Source organism: Meleagris gallopavo, chromosome 1, assembly GCF_905368555.1.
Source record: "Meleagris gallopavo chromosome 1, MGAL_WU_HG_1.1, whole genome shotgun sequence".
Lineage (NCBI taxonomy): Eukaryota > Metazoa > Chordata > Aves > Galliformes > Phasianidae > Meleagris > Meleagris gallopavo.
Genome location: NC_139404.1, coordinates 60,344,737 through 60,358,869, shown reverse-complemented (window position 1 = coordinate 60,358,869; position 14,133 = coordinate 60,344,737). Strand labels below are relative to the sequence as shown.

Here is a 14,133-nt window from a genome sequence, read left to right as displayed (position 1 = left end):
AATACCAGCATCATCCTTCAGCAGCTACACCAGAAAATCTCTCTCATCTGTTCTGTACCACACTACGGCAGACTCCTCACTGTGCAGCTCTCCCACCAGTGCCCTTCATAACTCCAGAAAACCACATACAAATCAATCTACAGTCAGTCTGCTACCCTACCTGTCCTGTGCATGCCTGAGACAGCCATTTTCTCCCTGCAGTCTGTCTTCCTTGATTCAACCTACATGCAGGCAGCCTGGAGCAGAACTAGCAGGAGAGCAGCTTCTTTTCTACTTCCAAAGACCAAACAAGCAAGCTTCCAATGTGTCAATCCAGGCACAAGTCTAAGCCTGCCAATTGTTAGCTAGTAAAAACTTGCTGTCATTAATGTGTTTTCATTCCACAGGGATTCTGAGGCAGGGATTGAGATGGCATTTCTGGGCACTCGGGCTGGACTCATGAGGAGTGCCCTGTATGTGGGCTCTGAGAAACTTTCTAACAGGTAAGTCCCTAAGCTGCAATAAGGGTTTTCTCTGGCTCTTAAAATGTCTCTGAAACCACTCCCAAACTTAGAAAAGTACTTGTGGAAACAGAAAGAAAAGGGGCAAAATTTTGGGGGCATGGGAACTGATTTACAGGGTCGGGGGACAGGTCCTTTGTGTTTCTTTGGTTCTTTTGATTTTTTTCCTAAAGTGCTGTTAAAAAAAGCTTTAATTTTTTTGTAAAATAAGAAACTTCTATTTTTCCCTGACTTCAGTCAGCAAAAAAAAAAAAAGTCCATCATTATTATAACCCCCCCGGAGTTTTCTGAAAAGAAAAGGGTCTGCACTCCAGTGCCCCATGACATCCCCGCTTGGCTAGGTTTGATCTTTCCGTCTCAGTTCCTCTCTGTTTTATTCTGTTTGGGCTTTCACGGGGCCCCCATCACATTACTATCCCAGTATTTTCCAGTGATGCAAAAAGTGATGTGACTGACATCTGTTTTTTATGATTCATTCTCTTGTCCCCTCCCTTAAGGGAAAAGTACACGTTCAGTGGGGTTTTTTTACATGGAAAAGGCCCAGTTTTTTGTTTTGCTTTGTTTCAAAAATGCAGACTAATAACATGCTGCTGTTTGAAAGGAAAAATTGCAAAGGGAGAGGGAAAAACAAGGTGGTGGTGGTGGTCCTTTGTTTTTTGGCAGGTGTTTCCATATCTCCCACTTTCTCAGATATGAATCATATGTCAAAAGCAGAGAGCTTTCAGGGGGGGCCCAAATTTTTCCAAACCCGACGCCACTTCGCCCTTTTTTCTTAGTTTTTTTATTTTCCCTTCCCCTTGGAAAAAATACAAAAATTCAGGGAAAAAGGATTTATAAAATTCTTCCCTTTTTTCCAAAACTTTCCCTTTTCCCCGCATTTTAAAAAGCAATTTTGTCAAAAAAAGAAAAAAAAAAAAAAGGTGAGAGACCCCCGGGAAAATTGCCATAATCAACCCTATCGGTACCAAAAAGAATGAGCCAGAAATGGAAAAAGAAAAAAGTCTGGGAAGGAAAAGGGTCTGACCCCCTCTGGGGGTTTTTTTTCCCAAAAAATTTTTTTTTCCCCCCCTTGTTCATTAAAAATTTCCCCCCCCGGCAAAATGGTCCCCAGCTGAAGAACCCCCCCTTTAAAAAAAAAAATTTTTTTTAAATGGGGGTTCAACTAAAAACCCCTAAAAAAGCAACTGGGTTTTTAATCAAGAAAAAAAAATTGGGGAAAAAAAAACTCAGGGGGGGGGAATTTACCCCGGGTGCGGGAATAAAGAAATTTAAAAAAAAAGGAAAACCCAGATCAAATTTAGAAGGAATTTCCCACAGGGCGTTTTTAAAAATTTCAGGAGTCCTAACCTTCATCTCTGTTTTAATGTTCTGCTTTTAAAAGGGGCCCCCCCTTTCTTTTTTCCCAAAAGAATTTCCTTTTCCTGTTTACCCTGCCTCCAAAAAACTGGTTTGGAAAAAACTTTCGGCCAAGATTCCCCGTTCAAAAGGAGAGGGGCTTTTCCCCCCTTTTTAAAAAAAAAACCCCAAATTTTTTTAAAAAACCCTTAGGGGTAAAGTTTGGGAAAAGGGTTTCCCCAAAGTTTGGTCCCCAGGTGGGACTGAGCCGATTGTGTGAAAACTCTCATTTTTTATCTTTTTGGGGTTTAACATTTCCCCTTTTTTTTTTTAAAGAGGGCGGGGCCCCAAAAAAAGGGGGTTTGAGGAGGTCGTACTTCTGGGGAAGAGGGGGTTTGGGAGGGGGAAAACGCCTTTTTTCCCCCCCTTTTTGAAAAGGGACACTTTTTGGGGGGGAAGTTTTTTCTTATTCTTGGGGTGAAGGACCAAATTTGTATTTGAAAAAAATTGGAAAATAAAAAAACCGCTGCTTTAAAAATTTTTGGGGTTAACAAACTTCCTTTTTGTTCGGCGGGCACAAATTTTTGGAGCCGGGTTGGAAAAAGTAATTTTGGGGTGGGTTTTGGAAAAATTTTCCCAAAATTTTTTTTTTTTAAAAAACTTCTGTTGGGGAATGGGTTGGCTGGTTTATTTATTTTGATTTCAACCCTTTTTTATTGGGGACATTTGAAAGGGGCCCCAAACTGTTTTTTGGAATTTTAACCCAAATTTTCCCCAAAATCCAAAAAAATTTTGAAGTCCCTTTACCATTTTTTGTAATTTCTTTGGGGAAGGGAATTTAAAACCTTTTAAAACCATCAAAGATTTTTTTGCTGGTCGGGGTTAAAATTTTTTTTTTAATTTTAGGGAAAATTTTAAAAGAGAACTTCCCAATTTTCCCCCTCTCTTTTCCCTTAAAATATTCTTAAATCAAAGGGTTTGGGAGGAAATTATTTAAGGGAATGTTAAAAAAGGCTTTTTTAATTCTTTCCCCCAAATAAATCCAAAAAAAAAAATTTTTTAGGAAGTAAACCCCGTCCCAAAATTTTTGTAAAAGGTTTTTTTTAAACCCCCTTTTTTTTAATGTTGTTTAAAAAAAAAAATCCCAAAATCATAGTGTACTTTAATAACTGGGGTGAAAAAGCTTAAATTTTCTAAGGTGAGCGGGGTTTTTTTTAATAAAAAAAAAAAAAATGATTTTAAAAAAAACTTCGATTTTTTGTTTTTTTTTTTTTTTCCGCCTTATTAAAACAACAAAAAAATTTTGGGCCCCAAAAATTTTAAAAAATTTAGGGAAGAAAAGCAAGAAAAGGGGTGTGGAGCTGCCCTCGGAATTTTTTAAAGGGGAAAACCCCCTTAATTTCCCCCCCCCTTACCTGTTGTTCTTTTGGGCTGTGTGAAGGGCAGAATTTCCCCGCTTAAAGGGGGGGAAACAGAGAGGGCAGGGGGGAAAAAAAAGCTTTTGGGTTTTGGGCAATTTTTTTAAAAAACCCTTTTTTTTCAAATTTAGGAAAAAAAGGGGTGAATTTTTTGGTTTTGGGCGGTAAGGCATTTCCTTGTGAAGAGGTTTAGGACGCCAAAAGCGAAAAAACTGGGAATTTAGCGCCCCAAAAGGAAAAATTTTTAAGGGGGAAAAAATTTTTTCCCCTTCCCAAAAAATTAGGGATCAAGGTTTTTGAGGTAAACCCTTTTTAGTGGGCAAGGTTTACAAAAATTGTTTTTTTTCAAAAAAACCCTTAAACCCCCTTTTTTTGTTTTTTATAATTTAATCATTTTATAATTTCCCGTTTTAAAAAAAAAACCCCTTAAATATATTGATTTGGGGCAGGTTAAATGTGGGGTTCCCGCCCCACTTTTCTTTTTTTCTGGTTTGGGGAAATTACCCCCCCCCTATTTCCAAAAATTTAATTTTCCCCAAAAAGGGCGGGGGAAGGGGTGGGGGGGAAAAGGGGGGCCCCCCAAAAAAGGGAAAAGGAAATTGTTTGAAACCCAAAAAGGGGGGAGGCTGGTAAGTCTTTATGGCTCCAAAACATTTCCCCCTTGTTAGGGGGAAATGCAAAAGGACTTTTGGAAAAAAGTGCCGGTTTTAAAGGGGGCAAAGAAGGGTTTTTTTTGGGTTAAAAGTGCAATTTGTAGAAAATACCGTCATTTTCCACATTGTTCGCCTTTTTATTGATGGGGCTTGGGGGATTTTTAAGTTTTTTCATCGTGAGGGGAAAAAAAAGCTTGGTTTTTTTGCCTTTGGGGGGGGTAACCCCTGTTTTCCCCAAGGGGGGTTTGGGGGGTTTTTCTGAAAAATTAGGCCCCCCCCAGGGAAAAAAACTCCCAAAATATGGGGAGTCCCGGGCCCCCAAGGAGGGGTGTTTTGGGCCCCGGGTGGAGGGCAAAAAAAGGAGGGGGGGGGTTCCATTTCCCCCCTTTTTCCGGCTTGGGGGCAGCAGCCCCCGAAAATGGGGGTTGGGCACAGGCTTTTTGGGCTGGAGGAGGGCAGATCCTACCCCTTTCTGTGGTTGGGGTTGGGAAACTCGAGGTGGAACCCTGCGGAAAATTTTGCTAATTTTTTTGATTTTTTTAATTTCCTTTTTTGTGCTTTTTGGGGTTAAAACCCCTTAAAATTCTGGGAATTAAAATTTTTTTTTGAGGGCTTTTCCTGGGATTTGTCGATTTCAAAGCCACTTTGGGAAATAAAATTAAGGGGTGATTATTTAAACCCGTTTCCCCGATGCCGTTTCCCCTCCAGGGGAGATGGGGCTTTTTTTTTCCCCTGGGGGGGGGGAGGGGGGGCTGCAAAAAACATTTTTTTGCCACTTTTAGTGTTTAAAAACCCCCGGCGGGTCTCGAAAGGGGTTAAATTCCCTTTTCTGGGTATTGTTCTTTTTTTCCCCTTTTTTTTTTTTGGTTTTTCCTGACTCCATAGAACAGGAAATAATTTTTTTTATATTTTCCCTCCTTCTTCAAATCTTATAATTATTTAAACCCAAAAAACCCCCAAACCCCCCCCCCAAAAACAAAAATTCCCAAACTTAATTTCCAATTTTTTTAAAAAACCCCCCCACCCTTTTATATTAAAAAACCTTTTATTTCAATTCCCCAAATTAAAAAACCCAATAAATAACAATTTAAATTTTTTAACCCCCACCAAAAAAAATAAAAAATTATTCCCCCAAAAAAAAGGGGGGGAAAAAATTTTAAACCTTTTTCAAAACTTTATAACCAACAAAATTTTTAAAAAACAATTTTTTCCCCCAAAAATTTAAACTTTTATCAAAATATAAATATTTTCCTTTAAAACTTTTAAAAACCAAACCCTATTAATAAACCTTCCCTTTTAAAAAACTCCACCTTGATCTCCTTCCCTTTCCTTTCCAATTTTCCCTTCTTTCCACAACAAGGGGGGAAAAACAGGGCCTTTTTACAGTTTTTTTTCCCCCCCCAAACAATTACACTTAATCGTTTTCCCATTTTTCTGTTTGGGTTAAAATCCCCCTTTATTCAAAAGCACAAATTTCCCCAAAACACAAACGGGGTTACTAAAATTTCCCTTTTTCACTAAATAATCCCCTAACAAAGGGGGTTAAATATTTTTTTTAATTTCTTGGGAAAACCGTATTTACCAATAAAATTGGGGGCAACCCTCCCAAATTTCCCCATTTTAAAAAAAAACCCCCTTTTTTTAATTTCCTTTTTCCCCAAAAAGTCCCTTAAAAATTCCTTTAAATTTTAGTTTTTTAAAAAGGCTATTTCTTTTAATTTTACTTCAAAAAAGGGAAAACCAACTTATTTTTTACCATCCTCTTCCCTTTCTTTAACCACCTCCACCCCCTAACCTAAAATTTCTAGGGGCCCCATCCCGCAAAAAAAAAACAAAACACCTTCTAACAAAACAACCCCCCCGGGGGCCCCCTTTTTTCCCACACCTTTTCCCCCCCCAATCCATCACCATTAAAAATTTTTTTACTAAAATTACCAATTTTTCCCCCCTTTTTGCACCCAGTCCCTCGTCCAAACAAACCTCCCCCCCCAAAAATTCCCACAAAAACATAACCCACATGGGGGAAAAGTTTTCTTTATCCCCAAAATCAAAAAACAATTTTTAGACATCTAAAAAGATTCCACCCCCCTCTCATAGCATTTTCTTTTAACCATTTAAACTATCTCATCTTAAATACAGCGAGGGCCCCCTTTTACATTGCTTTTCATGGGATACCCTGGGCCCCCTCCCCCTTTTCCCGTTCCTTTCCCCCCCCGGTTTTTTTTCCCCGGGGGGAAAAATTTTTTCCCCATTTCCCTTTTTTTTCATCCCCCTACTTTTCACTTTAAAAAAACCTTAAAAAATTAAACCCTTTATAAGCTGATTTTTTAATGACCAAAAAACCCCCCCCTTCCGTTTCCTTTCCTTAAAATTAAATTTGAAAATTTTTAACCTTTTAAACCCCAATTTTCCCAGGGCAAAATTTTTCCACTATCCAAATTTTAAAATTCCCTTTAAAATTTTCCCCCCTTTTTTTTTTTAAAATTACCCCCCCAAATTAAATTAAAAAATATTCTTTAATTTTTTTTTTTTTTTTTTTTTTTTTTTTTTTTTTCCCCCTTTTTTTTTCATTAACCCACCCCCCCCACCGGGCCTGTTTTCTCCCCCACTGGCCTTTTCTTTGATGGAAAAATAATCCAATTTTTAGGGGAAGTCCCGTTTTTTTTCTAAATTTTATTTCTTATTTTGTGTTTTAATTTCTCCACATACAATTTCATGATATATATTTTAAAGATTTTCCCACTTTGTTTTTTTATAAAATCCAAAATGATCTTTATTATTTTTTTTTTTATGGGCTCTTTAATCCCGATTTTCCTATAAAAACTTTCACATACCACCTCCTTCCACAAAAATTTTTCCCCCCAAAACCCTTAATTTTCTCACAACATCAACCAAAATTTTCCCTTTTTCCCTTCCCAACGATTTGCAAATAATTTAAAAGGGTTTTTGAAAGGTTTTTTTTCACCTAATTAGAAATTTTTTTTTTAAAGCAAATCAATAAAACCAAAAAATAAAAAAAATAAACCCCTTTTTTTACAATTTAAAAAACTTTAAAACCAAACCCAAACCCCAAAAAATTTAAAAATTAAAATTCTCTACATTCCCCTTTCCAAAATGTTAAATTTTTTACCCCCAAAACCCAAATTTTTTTTCCCCTCCATCCCTTTTAAACACCCAAATTTTTCCCCCCCAAACTTTTTGGGCCCCCCTTTTCCCCCCTTTAATCCAAATTTTTCTTCTCCTCCCCCACACTGGGAACCCAAGTCCACAATATTCTTCTTTAAACATCAGGACCCTTTCAACCTCCCCCAAAACCCCCTTTTTTAACCTTTCTTTTTCCCCTTTTAAAAACCAATTTTCAAAAATTTTTTGTTCCCCGTATTTAAAACTAACCCCTCATCTTTTGATAAACCTTTTTTTCCCCCTTTCTCCCTTCGACTTCAAAAACCCTCATCCACAACCCAAAATTTTCCATTTTCCCCAAACAAATTTTTTCCCTTTTTTTTTATTTCAAAAAATCACTTTAAAAATTTTCTCTTTTCCCTTTTTTTTTACTTTGTTTACCCCCTTTCCCCCCCCCCCTCTAAACTTTAACCCCTTCCCCATAAAGGAAAAAAACAGCAAAAAAAATTTTTAAAGCAAATTCAGTTAAATTTTCTTACAATCAACTGGAACCCCTAATTTCTAAAACAAAATTCCAAAATTTAAAAAATAAGGTTTGGGGGGGTTATAACATCCAAATAAAAACCCTTTTTCCCCAAAACCAAAAAATTTCCCCAAGTTTTAAAAAAAAATTTTCTTTAAAAGGGGGCTTAAATATAAATTTTTTCCCCCCTTTTTTTTTCCCCCTTTTTTTCCCTTTTTCCCAACCCCACTTCCCCCCCCCAATTCTAATAAACCCAAATTTTTCACCCCTGCATTTACTCCTGCCTTTTAAAAAAATAAAATTGGGCCCATTTAAAAAAAAATTCCCAAATTTTAAAAACCGTAACTTTATATTTAAGGGGGAACTAAAAATCAATTAACAAAATTAAAAAATTTTCCCCCCTATTTCCCCAAAAACTAAAATTTCTAAAAACCCAAACTTTTTTAATATGTTTTTCCAAAATAAAAAATTTCAAAATTTTCTTATTTTTTTTTAACCAAAAAAAACCCTAAAAAATAGGGGAAAGAAAAAAAAACTTGGGGGGAAAAAAAAAAGATATTTTGGGAAAACACACAAACCCCCCCCTCTTAAAAAATTACTCTACCCTAGTTTTGCCAAAACTTTTAAAAATAAACTAACCATCAAAATTTGGGGGTAAAATTTGTTTTTTTTGGGGGGGGGGGGGGGGGGGGGGGTTTTTTTTTTTTTTGGAAAAAAAAAAAAAAAAAAAAGGGGGGGGGGGGGGGGGGGGGGGGGGGGGGGGGGGGGGGGGGGTTTAAAAAGGGAAAAGGAAAAAAATATAAAAAACAACCTTTCAAAACAAAACAAATAAACATATTTACAAAATTTTTAAACTTGGAAATTATTTAAAACCTTTAAAAATTCTAAACCGGATACAAACCCACTAAACCCCCGTTTCTAAAATTTTTCTTTTTTTCCCATTTATAATCCCCCCCTTGCTTATTATCTATCCACATTTTTAAAATAGTCTAACCAAGTAATTTAAATCCCTTCTAAAAAACAAACTTATATACCCCCCCTCTCACCCAACCCCATCCCCCTCTTTACCCCCCAAATTTTTTTTTTTTTTTTTTTTTTTTTTTTTTTTAAACTCATTAAATTTTTTTTATTTTTTTTTTTTTTTTTTAATTCCCTTTCAAACTAAAACAAAAAAAAAAACAAATCAGAGTTTTTTGGGGGGAAAAAATTTTTTAAAAAAAAAAATAAAATTACAAAAAAATTTTTTACTCATGGGGACACTAAAACCCCAAAATATCCCCTCTTCCCCATCGGGACCTCCAAAAAAACTACCCTTTTTTTTCCCAAAAACCCTTCCTTTAATCCCTTTCCCAAATAAAATTTTTGATTTTCCCAAATTGGAAATTTTAAAAATTTTTCCAAAAAAAAACTTCAAGGGTGGGCGTTAAATGCACCTAAAAAAACAAACACAAAAAAACAACAAAAAAACCTAAATTTTAAAAAAATAAAAAGGGCTACCATTAGAAATATTTTAAAAAAACCCCCTTTTTAATAATTTTAAAAAGTCACAAAAAGCAATTTGAAAAATTGGGGGAAAAGGGGGGGGGCCCCCGGGGGCCCCCCAACTCCAAATTTTTTTGTTTAAACAAGTTTAAAGGGATTTACAAGGAAACCCCTCTTAAAATTTCTTTTAAAAAACAAAGGGGTTTTCTGATCTCTCAATGATAAGTAATTTTGGGAAACAAAAAAGGGGGGGCAAAAACTTCCTCCTGAAAGGGGGTTTTTGAGAAAATTTTCAAAAAGGGTATAACCCATCATTATTTTAAAATGAAAAAAAGACCAAAAAATTAAAAACCCAAATCTAGGGCAAAAATTTAATTTTTTTTTTCCCCATACCTTTCTTTTTAATTAAAAATTTTACACAAATTTTTAATCAAACCATGTTTAAAAAATTTTAAAATTTTCAATTCTTTTTCCCCCTTCTCTCTAATAAAAAATCTTCCCTACTCATTTAAAAACCCCTTTTTTAAAAGGGGTTTTCAATTCCAAAACACCCCCCCACACAAAATATTAACTTTTTAAAAAAAAATAAAAAAAAAATTTTATTTTTCCAAAAAAGGGAAAAACTTTTTCCCCAAAAAAATTTTAAAAAACATTTTAACCAAAAAAAAAAAATTTAAATTACCCAAAAAAAAACCCCCCCCCTTTTTTTTAAAAAACCAAAAAAATTTTAAAAAAAACCCCATAAAAAACTTCCCAATTAAAAAATTTTTCCCCAAAATTTTTTCCCCCCAAAAAACCCCAAAATTTTTTTTTCAAATTTTTAAACAAATTTCCCCTTTCTAAAAAAATCTTTCTGACCCCTTCCAAAAACTCTTTTTCCCCCATAAACCAAACAATTCCAAGCCTTTCCCCACCCCCCTCAAATAATTTTTTTCTTTTGCCACTTTCCATCGTCAAAAAGAAGGGAAAGGGTACAAAGGGCCCCTTCCTTTATATTCAATCCCCTCTGTGAAATTAAAAATTTTCCCAAAGCCCCCCCCCCCCCCCCCCCCCCCCAAAAAAAAAACCCCCCCCCCTTTTTTACTCAATTTTTCCCTTGACTTTAAAAAAACGGGGTATTTTTTTTCCCCCCCTTTTTTTCAAAAATACCCTTTCCACTTTTCTCCCCCTTTTCCATTTTTTTAGATTTTTTACCCCAATCATTCCCCATTAGAAAAAAAAACCAAAAAGGGGCCGTTTTACCATTCCAAACAAAATCCCCCCCTTTCCCCCCCAACCCCCACAAAATTTTTATAGACCTTTTTTTCTCCCTTTCCATCCCCCCCCCATCCTTCTCTTCTCGCACATCCATGAAAGGGGGGTTTTCCCCTTTTTTCCCCCCCTTAAAAAAAATTAATCTCTTCCCCACCTTTTTCCCCCCTTTTGGGGCCCCCAAAAAACCCAAAAAAAATTTTTTTCCTTCACCCTTTCCAAACTTTCTTCGGGGTCTTACTTTTCTGCAAAAGTACCAGGGGTTTTTTCCCAAAAAAATTAACTTCCCCATCCAAAAAAACTAAAAAATTTCTTTCCCTATACCTTTCCCCGGGAAACTCAACAAGCCCTTTCCCCCCCCCCTGAAACAAATTTTTTTTAACAATTTAAATTTTAAAATTTAAATTTTTCTTTTTACATTAACAAACATTTCCCAACCAAAAAAAAAAATTCAAAATCTGGGCCAATCCCAAACCAAAAGACAACCCCGGGGGGGTTTTTCTTTTTTTAAATTTTATTTTAAACTCATTTTTAAAAAACCAAAACCTTTTTCCCCACCTCGGGAAAAATTAATTTAAAAACTTTACCAAACTTTAACAAAAATATTCTTTTACCCCAACCCTTTTAAAAAAACCTTTTCCCCCCTTACCCTTTTTAATTTCTCTTTTAACACTAACCTAAAAAAAACTTTTAAATCAAATTCACTTCTTTTTAAAACCCCCCTTTTTCCCCCGGCCCAAATTTTTTTTCTCCAAAATTTATTAAATTTTTTTTGGGGGGGAAAAAAATTTTAAAAATTTTTCTTTAAAAACCCTTTAAACAAAAACACTACCCCCAAACCTTTTTTTTTCAATAAATTTAAAAAGGTTTCCACAAAAATAACCCCAAACAAATTAAACCCCCAACCCCCCTCACGGGTTTTTCAAATTTTGTTATCCAATTTAAAAAAAAAAAAAATTTTTAAAAAATTTACTTTCTCCATTCTTTTCTTTTTCACCGGGGGTTAAACCCTTTTAAAAAAACCACATATTTTCTTTAACAATCCCCCCCCCCCACCCCTTTTTTTAACCCTCCCTTACCCCAACCCCTCCCCCCCTTCCCCTATGCAAGATTTTCCCCCAAACTTTTCTCGTATTTTTGTTTCATTTTCATATCCCTCCTTCCTACAAAAAAACTCCCCCTAAAATTTCCCTTTTTTTTTATTTATCCCCCTTTCCCTTTTTAATGATGGGGGAAATTCCCCTTAAATTCATTTTCAAAAGGGGCTAGGGAAAAAATTTTTTTACAACACAACCAAAATTTGCCCCTTTTAAAAAATTTTTTTTCTACCAAAAAACCCCACCCTTTTTTAAAAAAAATTTTTTTCCCTTTTTTTCAAATACAAAAGAAAAAAATTACAAGGCCACTGCCCCAAAAATTTCCTCCTTCCCCATGGTTTTCCAACTCGGGGGCAAGTTTTTTTTTTGGGCCCCCCCCCCCCCCGGAAACATGGCCCCCTTGGTTCCTCCTGCCCCGAAACCCTTCCCCCAGGGGGGTACCTCTTTCTTTCCCCCCTAGAAAAGTTCATTCTTTTTCCCCCCCCCCCCTTTTTAAAAACCGGGGCCTCCCTTAACCCCAGGGAAAAACCCCCTGGGGGTTTAACATTTTCCCTTTAAACCCAAAAAATTTTACCCTTTACCCCTTTTTCCCCAAAATCTTGTGGGTTTATTTCCATTTCTTAAAATAAAACCTTTTCCATTAAAAGGGGAATTTTAAACCCCATTCTTTCCCCTTAAAAAAAAAATTTTCCACCAATTTTAATTCTTTTCCTTTACCCCCATAGCATTCCCCCCCTTTTTTTTTCCCTTTTTTTCTCCCCCTTTCCTTCTTTCCCTTTGGATTTTTAAAAAATCCCTTTCTGGGGAAAACCATTTTCTTTTATAAAACAAAAAAAATGGGCCCAATATCCACCCCCCCCCCAAAAATTAAAAATTTTTTTAAAAAAATTTGTTTACAAACTAAAATGAAAAATTTCCCCCCCCCCAAAACCCCCCCCCCCCTTTACCCCCACTTCCCCAAAAAAAAACTTCACCTTTTTTTTCTAAACACCCAAAACAAAAAACAAATTAACCCCTTTTTTTTTTTTTTTCCCCCCCCCATTATTTTTAAAAAAAAAATTAAAATTCCCCCCAAACCCCTTAAAAATTTATCCATTTTGGAAAAAATTCCCCCAAAAAAATTTTTTTTCCCGGGGGGTTTCCCCCTTCTAAATTACCCCATCAAAACTAAGGGAAATAACCATTCTCCCTTAAACTATTTCCCCTTTTTTTTCCCCCTAATTTATTTAAAATTTTTCCCCCCCCCCTTTTCCGCCCCCTCCCCTTTTTTTTACATTTTCCCCAAAATTTGGCCCCCTTTTTTCCCCCTTTTTTCCACCCCCCCCCCCCCCCCCCCCCCCCCCCCCCCTTTCCCTTTTTCCCCAAAAATCCTTTTTTCCCATCTCCTTTCCCCAAAAAATACCAAACCCCCCCCCCCTTAACCAAAATTTTCAAACCCCACCCACACCCACCAAAAACCCCCTCTAACTTTCTCACCCACAAAACCACACAAGAACTTGGATTTCAACTTCATTTTACTAAAAAATCCCCACCAAACCCTTTTTCCCAACAAATCCCAAAAACCCTCCAACTTCTCCTCCTTTTTTCCCAAACCCCCAACCAAAAATCCCCAAAATTAAAACCTTTTTTCACCCAAATCCCCTTTTTTAAAAAACCTCAACCTCCCCCCATTTTACCACTTTCCACTACAAAATTTTTAAAAAAAAATTTTTTTTTTTCCCCCTTTTTTTTTTTTCCCTTTCCCCAAAAACGAACCCCCCCCATCTACTTTAAAATCTTTAAGCACTCCAAACACATTTCTTTTTTCTACACTTACTTTTTAAAAAGGTGTGGGGGTTATATCTTTCTAACCCCAATCCTTTATCTCCCCACCCCAACCCATTCCTTTTCACCTTTTAACCAAACCCCCCAAGTTGTCCCCCCCCTTCCCGAAAATTTTCCCACTTTTCCCCCATTTCCCTTCTGTTTCACCCCCTTTTTTTTTTTTTTTCCTTTACCCCCACCCCCCGACTAACCAAACCCGGACTTAAATGTTTCCCTTCCCCCTTCTCTTTCTACCCATTTAAAAGTTTTATACTTTTTTTTCCCCACCCCCAAAAAAAAAAAAAATAATTAAATTCTTTTTTTCATGCTCCTTTTTTTTTTTTAAAAATTTTTAAATCCCCCCTTTTTTTTCCATTTTCACCACCCCACTTCTCAAGTTTTTTACTCCCTGGAAGTTTTATTTTTCCCAAAAAAATCTCCCCCCCCCGTTCAATTTAATAAATGATTTTAATTTCTGGCTTATGAAGGGGGGCATTTTCAAAATTTTAAAGGAGAAAAGGCTTTTAACTAACGAAGTTGGGGGGGGCGGATAAAATTTAGGGAAAATTTGGGGACCCCTTTTTTGACCTAAGGAGTGACCTCAATTTGCTCTAGCAAAAGGGGTTTTTCTTTGGGTTTGTGATTTAGTTTTTTTTCCCTTTTAAATGGGAAAGAATTCCCTTGGTTTTACCCAAGGGCCCTTGGGTCCCTTTATATCTTTTCAAAATTGGGGACAAATCAAAAAAAGCTGCCCTTCCGTATGTACCTTCTTTCCCCTCCTCCCAAATTTCTTTTCCTTTTCGTTTAGCGTTTAAAGGGTTTTTTAAAAAAAGGACTAGGGTAAAGCCGTTCCCTTTAATCCCCCCCTTTCCCCCCATTGAAGGGGGGTCTGTGTTTGGGGGGCCGGACTGGGGAAAAAATTTTTTTGGCCCCGGGGGGAAAGGGAAA

The 14,133-nt window shown here is 36.3% G+C and overlaps 1 protein-coding gene across 1 annotated transcript in view; it reads left to right on the top strand.

Annotated features, from left to right (window-relative positions):
- Positions 1 to 14,133, top strand: part of CACNA2D4 (calcium voltage-gated channel auxiliary subunit alpha2delta 4) — a 107,285-nt gene that overhangs the window by 50,998 nt on the left and 42,154 nt on the right. The window contains exon 24 of the mRNA XM_085215783.1: positions 387 to 484. Within this exon, the coding sequence (XP_085071909.1) occupies positions 387 to 484 (98 nt within the window). The remainder of the gene's footprint in view (positions 1 to 386; positions 485 to 14,133) is intronic.